The sequence below is a fragment of the Aspergillus piperis genome, assembly GCF_003184755.1.
Source record: "Aspergillus piperis CBS 112811 unplaced genomic scaffold BO85scaffold_2, whole genome shotgun sequence".
In the NCBI taxonomy this organism is placed as follows: Eukaryota; Fungi; Ascomycota; class Eurotiomycetes; order Eurotiales; family Aspergillaceae; genus Aspergillus; species Aspergillus piperis.
This window is the reverse complement of record NW_020291592.1, coordinates 2,742,502-2,758,647: the sequence shown is the minus strand read 5'-3', so window position 1 is coordinate 2,758,647 and position 16,146 is coordinate 2,742,502. Positions and strand designations below refer to the sequence as shown.

At 50.9% G+C, this 16,146-nt stretch overlaps 5 protein-coding genes across 5 annotated transcripts; 3 read left to right on the top strand and 2 right to left on the bottom strand.

The window, feature by feature from the left end:
• Window positions 1-289: 289 nt before the first annotated feature.
• Window positions 290-3,167, top strand: BO85DRAFT_474893 (condensin subunit BRN1; the record flags this gene model as incomplete). The annotated part of the gene is made up of 3 exons (XM_025662684.1): window positions 290-366; window positions 431-1,007; window positions 1,067-3,167. 3 exons carry the CDS (start codon window positions 290-292, stop codon window positions 3,068-3,070), a joined length of 2,658 nt encoding a protein of 885 aa, XP_025520340.1. The 3' UTR covers window positions 3,071-3,167.
• Window positions 3,168-3,482: 315 nt separating this feature from the next.
• On the bottom strand, window positions 3,483-5,690 carry BO85DRAFT_134884 (uncharacterized protein). Its single transcript, XM_025654029.1, has 3 exons — window positions 5,007-5,690; window positions 4,481-4,948; window positions 3,483-4,429 (listed from the first exon to the last, which is right to left on the bottom strand). Exons 1-3 carry the CDS (start codon window positions 5,406-5,408, stop codon window positions 3,896-3,898), a joined length of 1,404 nt encoding a protein of 467 aa, XP_025520339.1. The 5' UTR covers window positions 5,409-5,690; the 3' UTR covers window positions 3,483-3,895.
• Window positions 5,691-6,036: 346 nt separating this feature from the next.
• BO85DRAFT_134901 (uncharacterized protein) lies at window positions 6,037-6,572 on the top strand. The gene has a single exon (XM_025654030.1). The coding sequence runs from the start codon at window positions 6,240-6,242 to the stop codon at window positions 6,528-6,530; it is 291 nt and encodes a 96-aa protein (XP_025520338.1). The 5' UTR covers window positions 6,037-6,239; the 3' UTR covers window positions 6,531-6,572.
• Window positions 6,573-11,539: 4,967 nt separating this feature from the next.
• BO85DRAFT_134789 (C2H2 zinc finger protein) lies at window positions 11,540-14,116 on the top strand. Its single transcript, XM_025654028.1, has 2 exons — window positions 11,540-11,577; window positions 11,779-14,116. Exon 2 carries the CDS (start codon window positions 11,832-11,834, stop codon window positions 13,752-13,754), a length of 1,923 nt encoding a protein of 640 aa, XP_025520337.1. The 5' UTR covers window positions 11,540-11,577; window positions 11,779-11,831; the 3' UTR covers window positions 13,755-14,116.
• Window positions 14,117-14,180: 64 nt separating this feature from the next.
• On the bottom strand, window positions 14,181-15,784 carry BO85DRAFT_134782 (SRPBCC family protein). Its single transcript, XM_025654027.1, has 2 exons — window positions 15,164-15,784; window positions 14,181-15,002 (listed from the first exon to the last, which is right to left on the bottom strand). Exons 1-2 carry the CDS (start codon window positions 15,630-15,632, stop codon window positions 14,608-14,610), a joined length of 864 nt encoding a protein of 287 aa, XP_025520336.1. The 5' UTR covers window positions 15,633-15,784; the 3' UTR covers window positions 14,181-14,607.
• Window positions 15,785-16,146: the final 362 nt, after the last annotated feature.

Here is a 16,146-nt window from a genome sequence, read left to right as displayed (position 1 = left end):
CGGGTGGTTGCTGCCGCGCGGCCGTATGTTTATGTTGATTGTTTCCCTGTCTTCCAAGTTCCTTTCTTCGGCTTCTTCTTGGAGTGGACTTTCTGCCTCCCCTTTTTGCGACACATGGAAAGGCGGTGATCGGGGCACGCTCAACTTGATATTGCGATATTGATATTTTGCCTTTCCCCTCCTATCAAATATTGATCTGATTCTCCTTGTCACCAAAGAGGAAGTCGCTACAGTTACCGTCGTTCTTTCCCCCCTCCTCCCCCTCCTACGGCCAGGGGATTACTTCACAATGCCCCGCGTCGCCAAACCCCAGAATCGCCGCTCCACCGGCGGCGCATCGACCCCTCATAAGCACTCACCTATGAAGTATGTCCTATACTATCGCACCCCATCTCATCCTATAATGCAGCCATGGCGCTGACCGTACTAGGATCCCGCTCAATGATGACATGGGCGAGAAGGCGGCCCGTATGGAGGCCAGACAGGCGCGACATGATCGCCAGATGGATCAGATCAAGGCCGCCGTGAAGACCCCCATGCCCCCTCGACGATACACCGGTCACGACTTCAACAACATGAGCCCGTCGACCCCCCGTGGATCGGGACATCGGGGTCGCGACAGCGATGTCGACGGACGCCGTCGGGCAGTCACCCCAATGAAGCGCGTGCCTATCTTGGCAAACTTTGAAGAATGGATGAAGATGGCGACCGACAACAAGATTAACGCCAATAACTCCTGGAACTTTGCCTTGATCGACTATTTCCACGACATGTCTCTCCTCAAGGAAGGAGATGGTGTGAACTTCCAGAAGGCCAGTTGCACCTTGGATGGATGTGTGAAAATTTATACAAGCAGAGTAGACAGTGTGGCAACGGAGACGGGTAAGCTGCTGAGTGGTTTGGCGGATAGCCGGGATAAGAGAGCTCGCGAAGCTGGCGCAGACGGGGAAGATGCCGAGGATGATGAGGACGGTGATGAAGGTGCGGCCAGGAAGGCGCGGAGAAAGGTTTGTAGGCGTATCAAACATATAGACATCCTTCAGGGTAACTAACTTGGCACTTTTAGGCACAACGGACACATGAAGCTACCCTTGCCCCCTCCTTCGCTTCGCTCCAGCTGAAGAAGTTTGAGCTGGAATTTTCAGTTGATCCTCTGTTTAAGAAAGCCTCGGCGGATTTTGATGAAGGTGGTGCTAAAGGCCTGCTCCTTAACCACCTATCAATAGACAGCCAAGGGCGCATCGTGTTTGACAGCAGTGACGATGCCGCTGAGGAGACCTCCAAGGATGCAGAGGATGCCAATCAAGACTTGGAAGAGTCAGAAGAACCCCAGCAGCCAGGCTCCCCATCCGGCCCCAGCCAGTCGGCGGATAATATCTTTGATGATAACGCAAAAATTGACATAGCTCCGCTGGCGAGCAAATTCTTTCCGGATCTGGACCGCCTCGAGACCCAGGATATCTGCCCATCACTCAAGAACTTCGACCTCGGTGATCCGAGCGGCTCGCTAGATATACCCTTCCTGAAAGCCCCCGAAGACTGGCGTAATGACAAGGAGGAAAGTCAGCACCCCAACGATGCATCGGGCATCATGCTCGATGACGATAATGCCGTGGGATTCGATGATGACGACGCTACGTTAGCCGGATTCGACCTGGGTGGCGATGCTGGTTTTGGTGACGGTGGTGAGGCGTGGGCACGTGAGGCTGCTCTTGAACCAATGCTCAAGGTGCACCGCGTCGATAGGGAAGGTGATGAGAACGCTGATGGTGAAGAGCTCGACAATGAAGATCCATATACTATCTCTCTCAGCCACCAACCAGAGAACCGGGACCATGAGAACATCCTCAGCTATTTTGATAACGCCCTGCAAAAGAACTGGGCTGGCCCCGAGCACTGGAAGATCCGGCGAATCAAGGAGCAAACGGCCACAACGAATGCCAATCTGGCACCAAAGCAGCGCAAGGAGAAGGAGCCCTTTGAACTCGATTTTGGTGCTCCTTTGGATCCGGCTATTGCTGAGATAATATACACTCCGGCCAGTTCCAACTCCACCATATCCCTGCCCAAGACGCAGTGGAAGACTAAAGGACGCAACCTACTTCCGGATGACAAACACTTCAATTCGCGCCAGCTACTTCGTCTGTTCTTGAAACCTAAGGCTAAGATGGGCTCAAAGAAGCTGACAGGTCCTCGGCAATTCACTCAGCGACGACAAGACCAGACGGCAGGTAACGGCGAGATGGACGAGGCATTCTGGGCTAATCACAAGGTGGAAGATGCTGCAGCGTCCGAAGAAGGCGCTCAGGGTGCTTATGATGCCAACTTTTTTGCAGATGATGATGGTTTGGCATTCCCCAACGGCTTCGGCTTGGATGATGATGACGACAACCTCCCCTTTGCAGATGCCAGGGAAATGTTGTCTCCCCCTGCCGATGGACCTCCAGGCACATCTGCGGGCGAGGCCGGCGGTGCAACAGGTCTTAGTGCCCTTCTCAATATGATGGGATCGGGCCCTGGGGCCACGCAGAACAGTGGTGGGTTTGGTTCGCAGCTGGTAACGCAGGGCGCACGTAGGGCACGACCTGACTACGTGGCATATGCACGAGTTGCCAAGAAGGTGGACGTCCGGCGACTGAAAGTGGAGATGTGGAAGGGCATGGGTGAGCGGCTGATATCAACTACGCATTTCGAGCCTGCTCCCCCGGCTGAAGACCCTACAAAATCCTCCGAGGAAGCAGAACCTCATGATGCTGAAGCTGAAGCGCAGCCGGAGCCGGAGCCGGAGCCGATGGATACCAGCCCAGACCATGGACTGGAGGACGAGAAACAAGCAAACGAGAGCCTTCGATTTACCCAGATCATGAACTCATTGAAGACAGTGTATCCCCGAGAAACTCTACGCGACATCAGCACCTCCTTTGGGTTCATTTGTCTGCTTCACTTGGCCAACGAGCAGGGTTTGGTCTTGCGGAACGATGATGGGTCGGACGGCGTCGGTGCCGGCAAGCTGGAGGAGATCTTCGTTTCGAAGGATGCAAATGCCGTTCTCGAAGAAGGAGCCATATAATCCAGAGCTCATGTGACAGTTCTGCCTTTGCGTGTGTGGACGTGAATGATTGTACAGTCACGGTCTTTGTATGGAATGCCAAACGATGCGATACGAGGGATGTTCATTTTTCTTCCGGTTGGATATAGGCTTTGGGTGCTATTGGGAGGGAGTTTTAGTGGCTGGATGGGTGGTGTGCGTTTCTCTAAACTTATTCGCGTTCCACTTGGGTAGGTGATAGACCTACATGTCAGGGATGGTTAACGTTATGGTTTCGTGTTTATTTTACATGTTCATACGTTGCTGGATATGTCATGAACGCCATGACACTTCCTTGTTTACATAATAAGTAAGAGATCCGGTTACTCTTTACTGTAAAGATCTTAACTATTTGTCCAACTCAACCCACCATCCTGGCTGTTGCACAACCAAGAACAACAACACTATAATTAACCACCTCCAACCAAGTATTCCGCAATTACATGCCATGATACGCCTGTATAGGCCACGGCAAAAGAAAACAGAGAAAATGATTAGACAAAAAGCCGTAGTTGAGTGTATCACTGGTATAAAAACAATTAGACAACAAAGCTGACACTTATATAGAAAGTGAAGGGTAATCAGTAGATAGGGGGAAACGGCCGTGAGGTAGTCCAGAAACAGGCGAGGGACCACGTCATATCGAAAACAGATCAATCATCATCAAAGAGTACGAGAGCTATATGCAATCTTTGAGGGCCAAGTCTTTGAAAGCTGGACTGGTTTGTCAGTATCTAAAGACATGATCCTTTTCCTTATTTTCTCTTCTGGACTTATGTCCAGCCAGCAAGGCAACGGTCAGGGGTTTTACTGGTGGGTTCCGTGCGGAAAACTAGGACTCATAGGGCCGGCATAAGCACCGGGAATGGGCACAGACTCGTAGGTGCGTTCGCCGGGTGCTGCACCCATGTGCTGGTTAGGAGCGCTTGGAACCGGGGCCGGTGCAGGTGGCGGTGGGAATTCACTCTGCACTGGTTGTGGAGATGCCTGCTGCACCCTAATCGGGGGCGGCTGAAGCTGGAACGCCGACTGCTTTTTGAAATCAGTCGGAGTGGCGAACTGGGTTGTGCACATCTGTCCGTTCTCAGCAGCAGAATACTGGTCTTGAGGAATTGAGGTTGACACGAAGGGAGCCTTGGGCATGGTGGGAAATCCGGGCGTGTTGGGGTCCATGTTCTGGCGGAGCTGAGCGATGTACAGGTCTGTTCGTGCTCTGTCTCGACGGTCCATCGACCTGGCCAGCTTTCTCTTGCTCCAGAAGCGGTAGAAAATGACACCGTAGATTACGAGGACAAAGACTTCGAGGACGATTTCAATGACGGCACAGACCAGTCCCCAGTCCTATAGATGTTCGTTAGCATGTAGCAGGTACTGGTTAGATAGCTGACTTACCTGCAGACGGCAGAGGAGTGCGTAGTCGATTTGGTCCTTGAATAGTTGTTCTCTCTCGTTATGGACACAAGCCCAGCCCCATAGGTCTTTGTCGTCTCCAGTAGCCTTCGAATGTTCAAAGATTGCGGCGGCAACAATCCACATGACTAGTTGGAAGATGAAGAGGAACACCGACAGGAGCGAGTAATAAGCCGCATATTTCTGTGCACGTCTGCGTCCCCCTCTCCAGTAGCCCCAGAAGACACCAAGGCAGGCAATCAAGGAGAGACATGAAACGGCTAGAAGCAGATATTGTGGCCAAGGATTTGTGCCAAATTCCCACGGAGGGGAAGTGTTTCGCTCAGGCAGTGACTTCGTTGCGTTGAAGACAGTCAATGTCGTTCCCAGGATGGTAAGGACAATCATACTGCAGCCAAGGTTGATGAAACGAAGGAACACCTTGGCTACCCGAACACGCAACTTGATGCGCTATAGCAACCCGGGTAAGCATCCCGACAAGTCAACAAATACACTCGCATTCACTTACCAGGTCTCTCTGGTTTTCCTTTTCCGTAACCTTTTCTTGCTTCTCCACGAAAAATTCCTCTCGAAACGTTGGACTCAACGGATTCAAAGTCCGGCCTGGTGTTCCTGGAACCTTGAGAGCGCCCTTCTGGTCATTGGCTGGGATATCGTGATGCGAGGCATGCTTAGCAGGGTCACTCGCAGCTACATATCCGAAGCCGAGGTCAGACACGTCAGGGGGCGTCTGCGAATTGCTGGGAGGGTCGGCAAAAGGAGACTTTCCGCTGTCTCCGGGACTAGAAGGGGAGTGAATCATGGTTGCTTCTGCGAAGCGAGCTGTTCGACCACCCTTCAGCGAGGAACTCGACCACTCGGAAGAGCTCCGTTCCTCTGTAGTCACAGCAGGCTGTGATGGTAGCGCCATTACCCCGGGTTGGTGACTGGATAAGAGCCACAGGCGACACTGCTTCTAGAGGCCGAGGGGAGCGATAGTGACTGTCGGGCGGTGCAGGCAGGCAAAGTCGCTGAGCGCAAAGGGGGCTTGCAGAGAACTCGAAAGGTATGAAGAGAACCAGCTCTCAACCTTCGCCCGGTCGATTTCCAACTGTGAAGTACGGCAGGCACTTGTGACAGCACAGCTATACAAGCATCAAGCCTAAAATCACACTAATTAACTTCCAACAGAAAAAACGAAGGAGCCAATGCAAAGTGTGTAGGATCATGTCCCCATGAATTGTAAGCTGAATATCCAAAAGGCACGTACCTAAATGTAGGACGACGATGAGGCAAGCGTGCAAGCCCTGACTGTGAAGGACTATCAGTTGGACAAAGTTGACCTTGGGAGACATAGGGTAAGGGATCAACGTGAGAGAGGACGAACCGATGGCCTACTGCTTGGCTTTTCACCTCACTTGAAATCACTTCTTGGATCGTGCACAGGTTGAACCAAGGGGCGGGCCACAGCGCAAGGCTGAAGTGATACGTTTGGAGTCAGAGAAGTAAAAGAAGATGAAGGAGCCGCGAGGGCAAGACGATCTCTGGGCAGCATGACCGATTTGAATATCAATGATGGGCCCTGGCCTCGCCATCCGTCGCCAGGCGGGGGAGTGCACATCGGGAGCTGGATTGTATGGACTGTATGTGAAGGGGAAAATAAGCGCCCGGCAACATGCAGCACATCAAAGGGAAGCCGGTGATTGGGTGGTCGAGGGATGGTCTTGGGTGTGAGTAGAGGACAACAGGGGTGAGGAGCACGATGACTGGATATCAAGCAACACCACTAGAGCAGTTGGACTGGCTTATCACAGTGGGGAAAGTCGCGATACGCCGGGGCAAAGGCCATGGAGGTTCCCGTGCTGTCACTCCAGATGCACGGCCTGTCACCCGTGGAGCGAATGAGGAGAGTCAATCAGCCGGTCTGGCTTCTTCTTCCCGGCGCCAACTGTTGATCGTCTCGGGGCCCAGCCAACCACAGGTGTTGCAGAACCGCCGGCCATCAACGCCCGCGAGAGTCAACAGCAGGATTTCTGCTGCAGGTTCCGAGTAGCTCCAAAAGAAGAAAAAGCCATGAGGGGTTTATCTACTAGTACTGTAGGAAGGGATCAGTCAGTTGATATGGGACAGTTGTGTGTGTGTGTGTGCTTTCGGAAAGACAACGGAACAGAATGAACACTCACCCTGGCCTGATCCATACTTAGTCGCTGGGAGTGACATCGGGGGTAGAGGAGGAACGAGAGAATTGAGAGAACCAAAATGATGGGTTGGGAGTGGATGAGGGTGAAGGTGACCCTTCCCTTCCTTCCTTCCTTTCCTTCCCTTTCCCACCCCTCTTCGTCCCCTCACGTGTTGAGCTACTAGTCCCTGGCCAGCTGCACTGGTTATCACATCCACCATTCCCGTCACGGCGCTTAAGCGCCCTCTTCTCTGGACTCTTCCGGCTGCTTTTCTCCTCCTGTGCCATGACAATTCTTCCTTGTTGACATGCCAACACAGGCCATGAATTTCTCGTCCAGGATAAGGATACCTTGCATCGAATAGAGAGGGAGGCGAGCACTCAATGATGTGATCCCAAATCCAGGACCAGATCAGGTACAGTGGTATTATCTGTATGCGCACCGAACCGACTTAGGGCGTCTGTGATATCTCAGAAGCAGTATAGATTAAAGTCTAGAAATCGGCCTCTCCCTCCAGCCTAGACCAATGAGCTGGCGTAAATCCAAGCGTTCGTGCTCTTTAGCAACGAATTTGGTACTCCAGCATCAGGGACTGCAGCATGTGTTGGGACACGAACTTTGAGAACATGGAAGGGGCAATGGTCGTGCACATTGCCTTTCGTGAGTGCTAGCTCAAATTGCATGTCATTTCTTCCCCCTCTCCTGACGGTTGAGAGGTGCGGAGACACTATTTGTCGGACGGTCAAGCTCGATAAACGCAACGTTCAGCCCTGCGATTCCTGTTTCTCGGTCGCGCCCGAAACTTTTCACAAAAAGCTCACAGTTAGGCCTGTCCAAGAAAGGAGATGCCGACATCTTTCCCTCGAGCGTTGGGTGGCATTTTCTGTGCTCGTAAGTCTCTCAAACCCGGACTATAGAGGACTCCGATAGGCGAGTTGTGGTCCAACATTGCGAATACATGAGAAGCATGATCACGGATAAAGAAAAAGATAATCCTCGCTCAACACAAATGGTGCATTTTGGCCACATCACAGATAGAGTCTTACGCTCCCCAACCTTATCATAAGCTGTAGATATCTTCTTCTAAGGGAGCTCTATCCGTTACACCAGCATGGAACATGGTAAAATTTCAATCAACAGTATGAAAATGTCAAGTAAGCAATTCTCTATCATGATAAAGCATGAGCGAGCAAATTGAGCCCTCAAAAAAGATCACATATCGCAGGAATCTGTTCATGAAGAATACTCCCTTTATTGCGATGATCAAAAATTGGTGCCGACATTGTTAGCTTAGAAGTCGACGATCAACAAGAACCCTAGACTTATTCTCCCGGGAGATGGAAACGGCTCGAAATCAACTATCATTTATTGAGGTGAACCGAAAGCCATATATATGCTACTACCCAAGTAAGAGGAAACATGGTTATACAGAAGAACAGTTGCCCCCGGATAAGCCGCCTGTAGCTGCCCTGCTAACAAACTGGGTGCATCATGACATGACAGATAAATGAGCAAATCTATTGAATATTCACTTAGTATATTGTTCTGTGCTATGTAGCGTATGACATTCAGAGACTGATATCACTAAAGAATCTGCCGTGTATCCTCCCATACTATCATCACAGGCAGGTAGTTGTTGAACCACATGGCCAAGTACCAGTGCGTAGGTACTTGGTAAGCAGGGTCTTACTATCAACCCTGAAATCCCACTGATAGTACAACTTGCTATTGTATAAATAGGACATATTCTTCATCATCGTGGATGCCTTGACCACTAGCACATGACATATCTGGCTCGATGTTGCCTAAAAATATCATGACGAATGCTTTGGATCACCTACTACTGATCCACCTTCCATGATACAGAGGGCCAAGAAGAGTTTTCTAACGGGAAGAAAAAAACGACCGACTCGTTATAGCACCCTCAAGTAGTTCACACCCTAGCGCGTAATCCAAGGGGTCTACTGTCAGTACTATGTTGTTGTGGACAAAGTTTGGAAGACACGCATGCCATGACTCGGGGCTATCAGGCTTGGACACCAAAGGGATCCGGAGTACTCCGAGAAGCTGGATAATGACATAACGGCAAGGGGGACAATAAGGGAGCTTGCGGACGGAGATCGCAGCCTCGGGAGTAGTAGTAGGAGGGAGGATCAGATATTAGGCGTATGGCCCCTTCTTAGCTTTAGATTCACATATTGTAAGACCCTGAATGTCTCGATATTGAGGCAAAGGCAAAAAGGAAAGTAAAAACTAACGACTGGACCTAGTAAGTTTGGCGTGCAGAGACCATGAAATAGTAGTGAGTAGAGTACTGAGTAGTGAGTGAAGAACTACATCCTATGTAGTACCAACCTGGGTCACAAGGGTAACGAGCAGCATTGTTAGTACGACACAAAGTACTACTCCTTTACTCTGTATGAGTAGTAGTAACATGAGTAGGAATAAAACATGGCAGCTGTTGGTGGGTGGAGAACAAATGAGAAGAGGCCCAAAGCGCATGTCGGGCAGGCGGTGGGCCTGTACAGCCACCGTGTGACCCCCCACTCGGTTCTAGAAAACGGGTTCCAACTGGTCAGGCGCCCAGAGCCACCAGCTTTCTCCGCAGCTGGACTGCCAGCCACAATGAAGTTTCAGCCTAGCCACACAGCCTCATTTTCCATCCGTCTCTCCTGAATCTAGTATAGCCTTCCCAACCCAGTGGCCCAATGTAGAGGAATTTTTCTGTAGTTCCACTGTCCTGCATACGGAGAACACCGTACTCTATTGGCACCTTCAGCTTTCTCTCCCTTTAGTCTCCTCTGTGTTTCTCTCTCTCTCTCTCTCTCTCTCTCTCTCTGTCTCTGTCTCTGTCCCTCTTCCTCTTTTTTTTTCGTCCCACTTTTTCATGCATAAATGGGAGTCGGCAGACCCTGTCCTGTATCCTCTCCGGTTCAGCCACCCAAATATGGCTGTGTCTTGTGCTTTACGCTCATTTCTTCAGGCTCTGGAATGTCCCATAACTGTGGCAAGGCGTCGCTTGTCAGCTAATGAAATCAAGTTTTCAGCTGTAGGGTCTGTTCAAGCCAACCAATAGACGTAAACGTACTATGTAACCTGCAGTAGTATGGTCTGTAGTAAGAGTAGGCGATGCTCCACAGTTGGACATTACATTCCGTGATGTTTGATAGAGACAGGTTATTGAACTTACACGACCTCCTTGAATGAAGCAATTATACACAACACAAGATGATCAGTGTAGACTGCGTGGATGTGGATCATAAGAATGGACTACTATCTTGCCTCTCCATGAATGCCAAGACGCACTCTCTATATTAAGCTGCTTCTCAGTTATGGAGACTAAGAACTTTAGTGTATCTGGTAAGGCAGGCACTCTGTACACCGTGCTCTGTAGTAAATTACTAGTGAGTAGTTCACTAGTAAGTAGTCCGTAGATCTTGTATACTCAGCCCCAAAGGCCCATGCTGAGGGGAAAGGTTCTGCATCGTCACCCTCAATATGGAGGAGAGCATCACATTAAGCTATCCAGTAACTGTATAGTAGTAATCTTCAGAATGATGCCCAAAATGGGCGAATTTACTTTTATTTCATACTACATACAGGAGCATCTAGTTCTCTGCATGCTTTCAGTTTGCTCAGCCCATGCGGCGGTGATTAAATACGCAACGCCTCAAATGGGACGGGAAAGTTGGAAAGTTTCCGGTTTCCTGACCAGCGTCCACCCGGCAGAGCCGCCCGTAACCTTGGTCATCAATGGTACGGGCCACTTCTCCAGCCACTCTGCCTCCCTCGTGTTCTTCTTCCGGCTCTTCTTTCCTCCTCTTTCTCTCTCTCTCTTTCCCTCTCTCTCTGTATGTGTACGCTAAGTTATATCAGACTTATCTTGGTCTCACGGTGAATATCTTCTCATTTTTGTGATTATACCTTTTTTTTTCTCCTCTCTAGTCTTGTTTTTTGATAGGGATCTTTTTTTTTTCTTCCACCTGGAAGTCTGTTTCGCTTTGACCGCCTGACCCAATCAGGAACGATCCCCGCGGCTGCTCCCTAGGCGACCCGAAACCAACATTACAACCTTTCACAATACTTTACTTATTTAGGATTATTACTGCTGCTAGTTATTCACCTCCTGCTTACTACTGCGAACCAAAGTGAACTAACTAATCAACTACACTATTCTCTTGCCTGCCTGCCTGCCTGCCTTCCCTCCTGTATCCATTCTGCCACTGTCTGTCTGCATCAGGTTTTATGCTTCTCTCTCCACCAACTGACTTCTTCTTCCTCTGTTTCTTCACCTCCTTTGGCGTCTCTCTTTATTCACTCCACTTCGTAATAAACGCGGTCCCACCTCTTCCATCTTCCTTCTGACGCTTCATCACCGTCCAATAGTCCTTGTTCTTTGGGGATTTTCGTTCATTTCTACATCCTTCCGCCAACAGTCCCTCTTCCGTCTCCCGAAAGCTCTCCATCTTTCCTCCCACCCTTTTCTCCTCTCCCCCTTGCCTTTTCTTTTTCTTCTTTTCGAAGACTTCATGCTTTGCTGGAGATTCATGTCACTTGTACATTGACCAGCTTTCAACGACATAGCTCTGCATAATTCTCCTGACGTCGTTGCTTTGACAATCGCGGGTTCCAGCTTCCTCCCTGCAGCCTAACCCAAGCATTGTCATTCCGCCGTACAACCCCGGTCTCATACGGCTTTCCACCAGATGGACTAAAGTCCCCTCCACCCCCCCCTCCTCCCACCAGATCCGGATCCAGATCGTGCGGGCGCTAGACTCAACCTTCTTCATCTGATTGCAAGGCTGACCGCTATTTTTACCTCCTGCGAGGCCCGTATCTGTATCTGTGGGACCTCATTGTCTGACAAGACATCGCGCGAAGGCTGAACCTCCCGTCAGCTTGCGCCACACTCGGTTCTAGGTGAGCGCCCCACGCAACAGTGCCTCTGATCAATGTTACTCGTTCTTTTGTCCTGCCTCATTGCTTTCTATATGTCCGTTGTGCCCTCGGACATCTGGTGCCCTTTTATCCCCTCTTTCTTGGTCGCCCTGAATCTTCCATGACTCCCCACTCATCACCGGAGAAAGACTACTCCTACTGACATGGCCTCTGTTGACTTAGCTTTCTCACACCTTCGCCAACCATTCCAGGCTGGCGCGAAACATCCATTATCCATGGCTGCATTGATGCAATCGAACAACGAACCTGTTCCCATCTCGAAACCATTGCCAGGGCCATCGAACCCCGTAATATCCGCTCCGTCGGAACCGCTCGCCTTTCTGAAACAGTCAAAGCCTGATTCAAGCCTGTCCTCTATCGCCAGTGCAGGTCTGAACGTTTCGCGCTCCGGCGATTCGCTACCACCGATGACGACGACCGCACCGCCAGCCACGGCTGGCCAGACAGATCGCCCGCTGGAGCACGAGAAGGAATCGGAACAGCACAGCTCACAAGTTGCGAGAGAGGCCCTCGGTGCCAGCGAGAAGCAGACAAATCCCGTGAATGAGGCCATGCAATCTTCGTCAGACCAAATGCAAGTTGATTCACATTCAGGACCAGGCAATGCACCTGATACGTTCGGGGCAGCCGATAACAATAACACACTTATCGATGCCTCAACCGTGGCCAGTCCTGGTCCTATCGAGGATTCTGGCTCTGCAGATGGCGATCATCCTCGCCACCGTGATGACGGAGAAATGCCGCAAGAAACAGGCAACAAAGCCTTCTCGTATCCCATGCCCACGGCTAGTTTCAATGACCCTCGCCGTGGTCTCAGCTTACCCGGTTCTGGGTTTCACAAAGGCCAGCGGTCACCGTCGGCCAAAAAGCATCGTTGCCCATACTGTGCTACGGAGTTTACCAGGCATCATAACCTGAAGAGCCATTTACTTACGCATAGCCAGGAGAAGCCATATGTTTGCCAAACATGTCAATCGCGCTTCCGTCGGTTACATGATCTGAAGAGACACACAAAGCTTCATACTGGCGAACGGCCCCATATTTGCCCTAAGTGCGGGCGCAGGTTCGCCCGTGGCGACGCTTTAGCTCGCCACAACAAGGGCCAAGGCGGATGCGCAGGGCGCAGAGCAAGCATGGGAAGCTACGTTCCCGAGGATGAATACGGCGAGGCTCCGGCCCCTGGAGCCGCGGATGATACGATGGATGGACTTGTGTACACAGCTGAGCCAGAGCGCATGGATGAGGAAGAAGAGCGGCGGCTCATGCCCAGCATCAAGAAGCATGACATGTCGACGGACTCCATTTCACGTTCAAACACTACGAGCTATCAACCACGCCAGCCCAGCACATATCCACCGATCGCTTCAGGAAGACCTTCCCCCGGGGGTCTCTTTCCTCCTCCAAGCCATGGTGGCTCTAGCGCGTCAACGTCTCCTGTATCGCAGTCCGGCAACATGACATTCCCACCGCCTGGTCAGCCTTCAGGGGCATCGGTTTTCCCCACCAACATCACGGGGAGCCCGAAACCATTGTCCCCAAATGCACTGTCATCGCATCAGCTTGGCCATGGGCCGGAGAATAACATTCATCATCGTGCTCATTCGCCCGGCATGGCTCAGTCGTTCCAGCAGCAGACATTCGGCAGGACAGGATCTTCCTCGAGTTCGGTAACGAATCATGCTGCTTCGGGCTTGGGTTTGCCTCCACCGCAACCGGGTGCTCCCCAGCTCCCGCCGCCCCCTGGGATGAACTCGTCTGAATCTCGGTTCGGCCTTCACTCTCAAGGATCAGTGCCGCCGGCGCCTTCGACAGCTACAAAACACATGACCCCTCACAATCACACAAACAACCACGGCGGTCCACTACCGACAAAACCTGGATCAGAAGGGACCTCGAATAATGGCAACCAAATGACCAGTCCTCACGAGTCCAACCTCATTGAGCAGTTCCGTGAGCGGGAAGACAAGCTGTGGGCTTATGTCCGCTCGGTGCACGACGAATTGAATGGACTTCGAACGGAAGTCGCCGCTCTAAGAGCCCAACTTGCGTCAGCTAACGTCAACGCACTAGCAATGTCAAATCAGAGTGCCCCTCAGTCTCAACCCGAGACAAACGCTGCTGGTACATCCCAGCGGTGAACCAGTTCTACTCACGGAAGATCCGTGTCAATGTCTAAACATCTCCTGTTCCTTTTGTTCATTATTAGATATCACCTCCCCATTCCTTCTGTGATGGATTCCAAACGCGCTGATGCGACTCACTATAATACCCTTTCTATAGCCAAGTGAATAATTCTCCTACCGTTGACGACTGTCTTAACTCCCAGTTCCTTTCCTTTTTCCTTTTTCCCCGGTTCGGTTCTTCAATCCCATCTCCTGTTTGCGCGTTGCATTATTCTACTTCGACTATACATCTATGCTACTCATGAGGTGGTCGCAGAGTCGACCCGCCCTGTTTCCTCTTTTTCATATCGAATCGCACGTTTCTACGTGTGGTATCTCATGATTGTGCTTCTTTTAAGGTCAAAATTCTTCTACTTATATGTGGTAACATTCCATCCGCCTGCCAGTCTCTGAGTATTGGCAGGACATGTTGGAGGTTCCTGATTCACAGGGTCATTCGCAAATCTTCTCTACTTTAGCTGGATGACAGCAACTCTTGTCTTTTTATATCACGTTGTTTTATTGGGCGTCTCATAGCCGCATGCCTTGTATGTATCAGCATCCCATTGCCGTGAGAGATGAGCCGGGAGTCTGGAGGCCAAAAATTCGATTTATTAGCTCAGGAGACCACTATGCGTGAGCGACTGGCTTGATTAATTCAATTGTTTATTCAATAACGAGAAGTGATGGAATCGTAATCTACAACTTCGCACCAGTACAATCTCGAGACCGTGACACATGAAGCGGTCTCGAAGTGCAATCCATCTGTAGTACTTCTTCTTCTGCACCATTGTACCCATAATTACCTCCACACTGTCTTAAGAGTCGCCTATGATCTCCGGCGGGCCGTCCAGGCCAGAAACAAGCCCACATCAGCGACAACAGCCTTAGGGACTCCGCCCATGGTCCAGCTCCGCTGGATCCACTGAGGAATCGCCCCGCCAGCATCGGAAGTAGTCGCCATGGTCCATTGCAGCCCGTCCGCCGTCGCAACGACCCCCTCCACACTTGCATAGGACGCGAAGATCGTATTCCGGGGCACTGCCGCCATGATCTTCTCCCGGATAGCGTCGGGACTCGACTCAACAGCAAGTGGGATCTGAACTGTCACAAACCCTTGCTGCTCCCCAGCTGCTGCTGCTCGGTCTGCCGAGATCACTAAGACCAGGAACGAGCGAGGCGCAATTAGAACTGTGGGTTGGAAGGTATGCGTGATTAGGTTCACTGCATAGATTATAGTACGTGATTAGTAACTAATATCCCTATACACGCGCGCGCGCGCAACACACCATAACTGCAAAGGGGATTAAAGATGTCGCCAGACAAACGAGGAAAATTGAAAGGGGAAAGAAAAATAGAAGAGAAAAGTATGGAGTAATACTAACCATGAGCATCCACCTTCTCCCAACCACCTTCTACATCAACCTCAGACGGCCACTCCAGCAACTTCACCACGGACGTCACACTCGGCGTATAATCCATTTCATTTTCGGAGTGGTTTTCTCGTAGTCCGGAGCGGAATTCGTCCCATGAGGCGGACCCCGTCACTGCTGCGTCTTGGTGCGTGCTTTGTCGACATACCCAGTAGTCTCCGGATCCATTGTCGGTGCGCGTGTAGAGGTGGACGGCGGCGGTGGATGGCGGTGCGCCGCGGGGTTTGCGGTGGCGGCGGAATGTGGTGGGGACGGAGGAGAGAAGGACTTGGGATTCGGTGAGGCAGGCGTGGAGGAAGGAGCGGAGTTGGGGACGAGATGGGGTTGATGGTGTTGAGGAAGTGTTGTTTGTTAGTTCGTCAAGAAGGGCGGGATGAGAGGGGAGGATGGAAAAGGGGTGTGGGTTGAGATGGAGGTACATTGTGAGATAGTAGTCATGTGTTGGTGATAAGGAGAGAAGGGATGAAGAATTGAAGAATTGAAGTAGTTGGATAGTGATGGTTTGGGTTATAAGTGGAAGGAGTTCATGTAAAGTAGTAGTATCGGGTGGAAGGTGGCATTAATATTTTCATCATCCTTCCTTCCTTCCTTTCTTCCTTCCTTTTTCATTGCTTGCTCCCTCTTTCGGCTCATCCCTTTTTCTAGACTTCATCATGGGGTCGGAGTATGATATGTCAGTGGGACTCAACCCACAGAATGCCATCAAACTCTAGAATTAAGGGTTAGTATTACATATATTCATTGTATATCTGGCGCGCATGCGACGTGTCTCAGCTGGTCGCGTTGACCAGCACGGTTGAGGCGCAATATATTGCAGCTTCACGAATGTATAATATATATAGGCTTCGAGGCACATGGTGGAATCACCGACAAAGCCAGAAGTCAGAGGCCACCATATTCGCACCGTGATGGAATTGAATAGCTTGCTCTGTCGA

Coding starts and splice junctions, on each gene's coding strand:
- BO85DRAFT_134884 (XM_025654029.1), bottom strand. CDS start 5,408: ATGGCGCTACCATCACAGCCTGCTGTGACTACAGAGGAACGGAGCTCT. Junction 4,949..5,006: donor AGGAAAACCAGAGAGACCTG/GTAAGTGAATGC, acceptor GGGTTGCTATAG/CGCATCAAGTTGCGTGTTCG. Junction 4,430..4,480: donor CACTCCTCTGCCGTCTGCAG/GTAAGTCAGCTA, acceptor GAACATCTATAG/GACTGGGGACTGGTCTGTGC.
- BO85DRAFT_134901 (XM_025654030.1), top strand. CDS start 6,240: ATGACTGGATATCAAGCAACACCACTAGAGCAGTTGGACTGGCTTATC.
- BO85DRAFT_134789 (XM_025654028.1), top strand. CDS start 11,832: ATGGCTGCATTGATGCAATCGAACAACGAACCTGTTCCCATCTCGAAA.
- BO85DRAFT_134782 (XM_025654027.1), bottom strand. CDS start 15,632: ATGTACCTCCATCTCAACCCACACCCCTTTTCCATCCTCCCCTCTCAT. Junction 15,003..15,163: donor GGAGAAGGTGGATGCTCATG/GTTAGTATTACT, acceptor TAATCTATGCAG/TGAACCTAATCACGCATACC.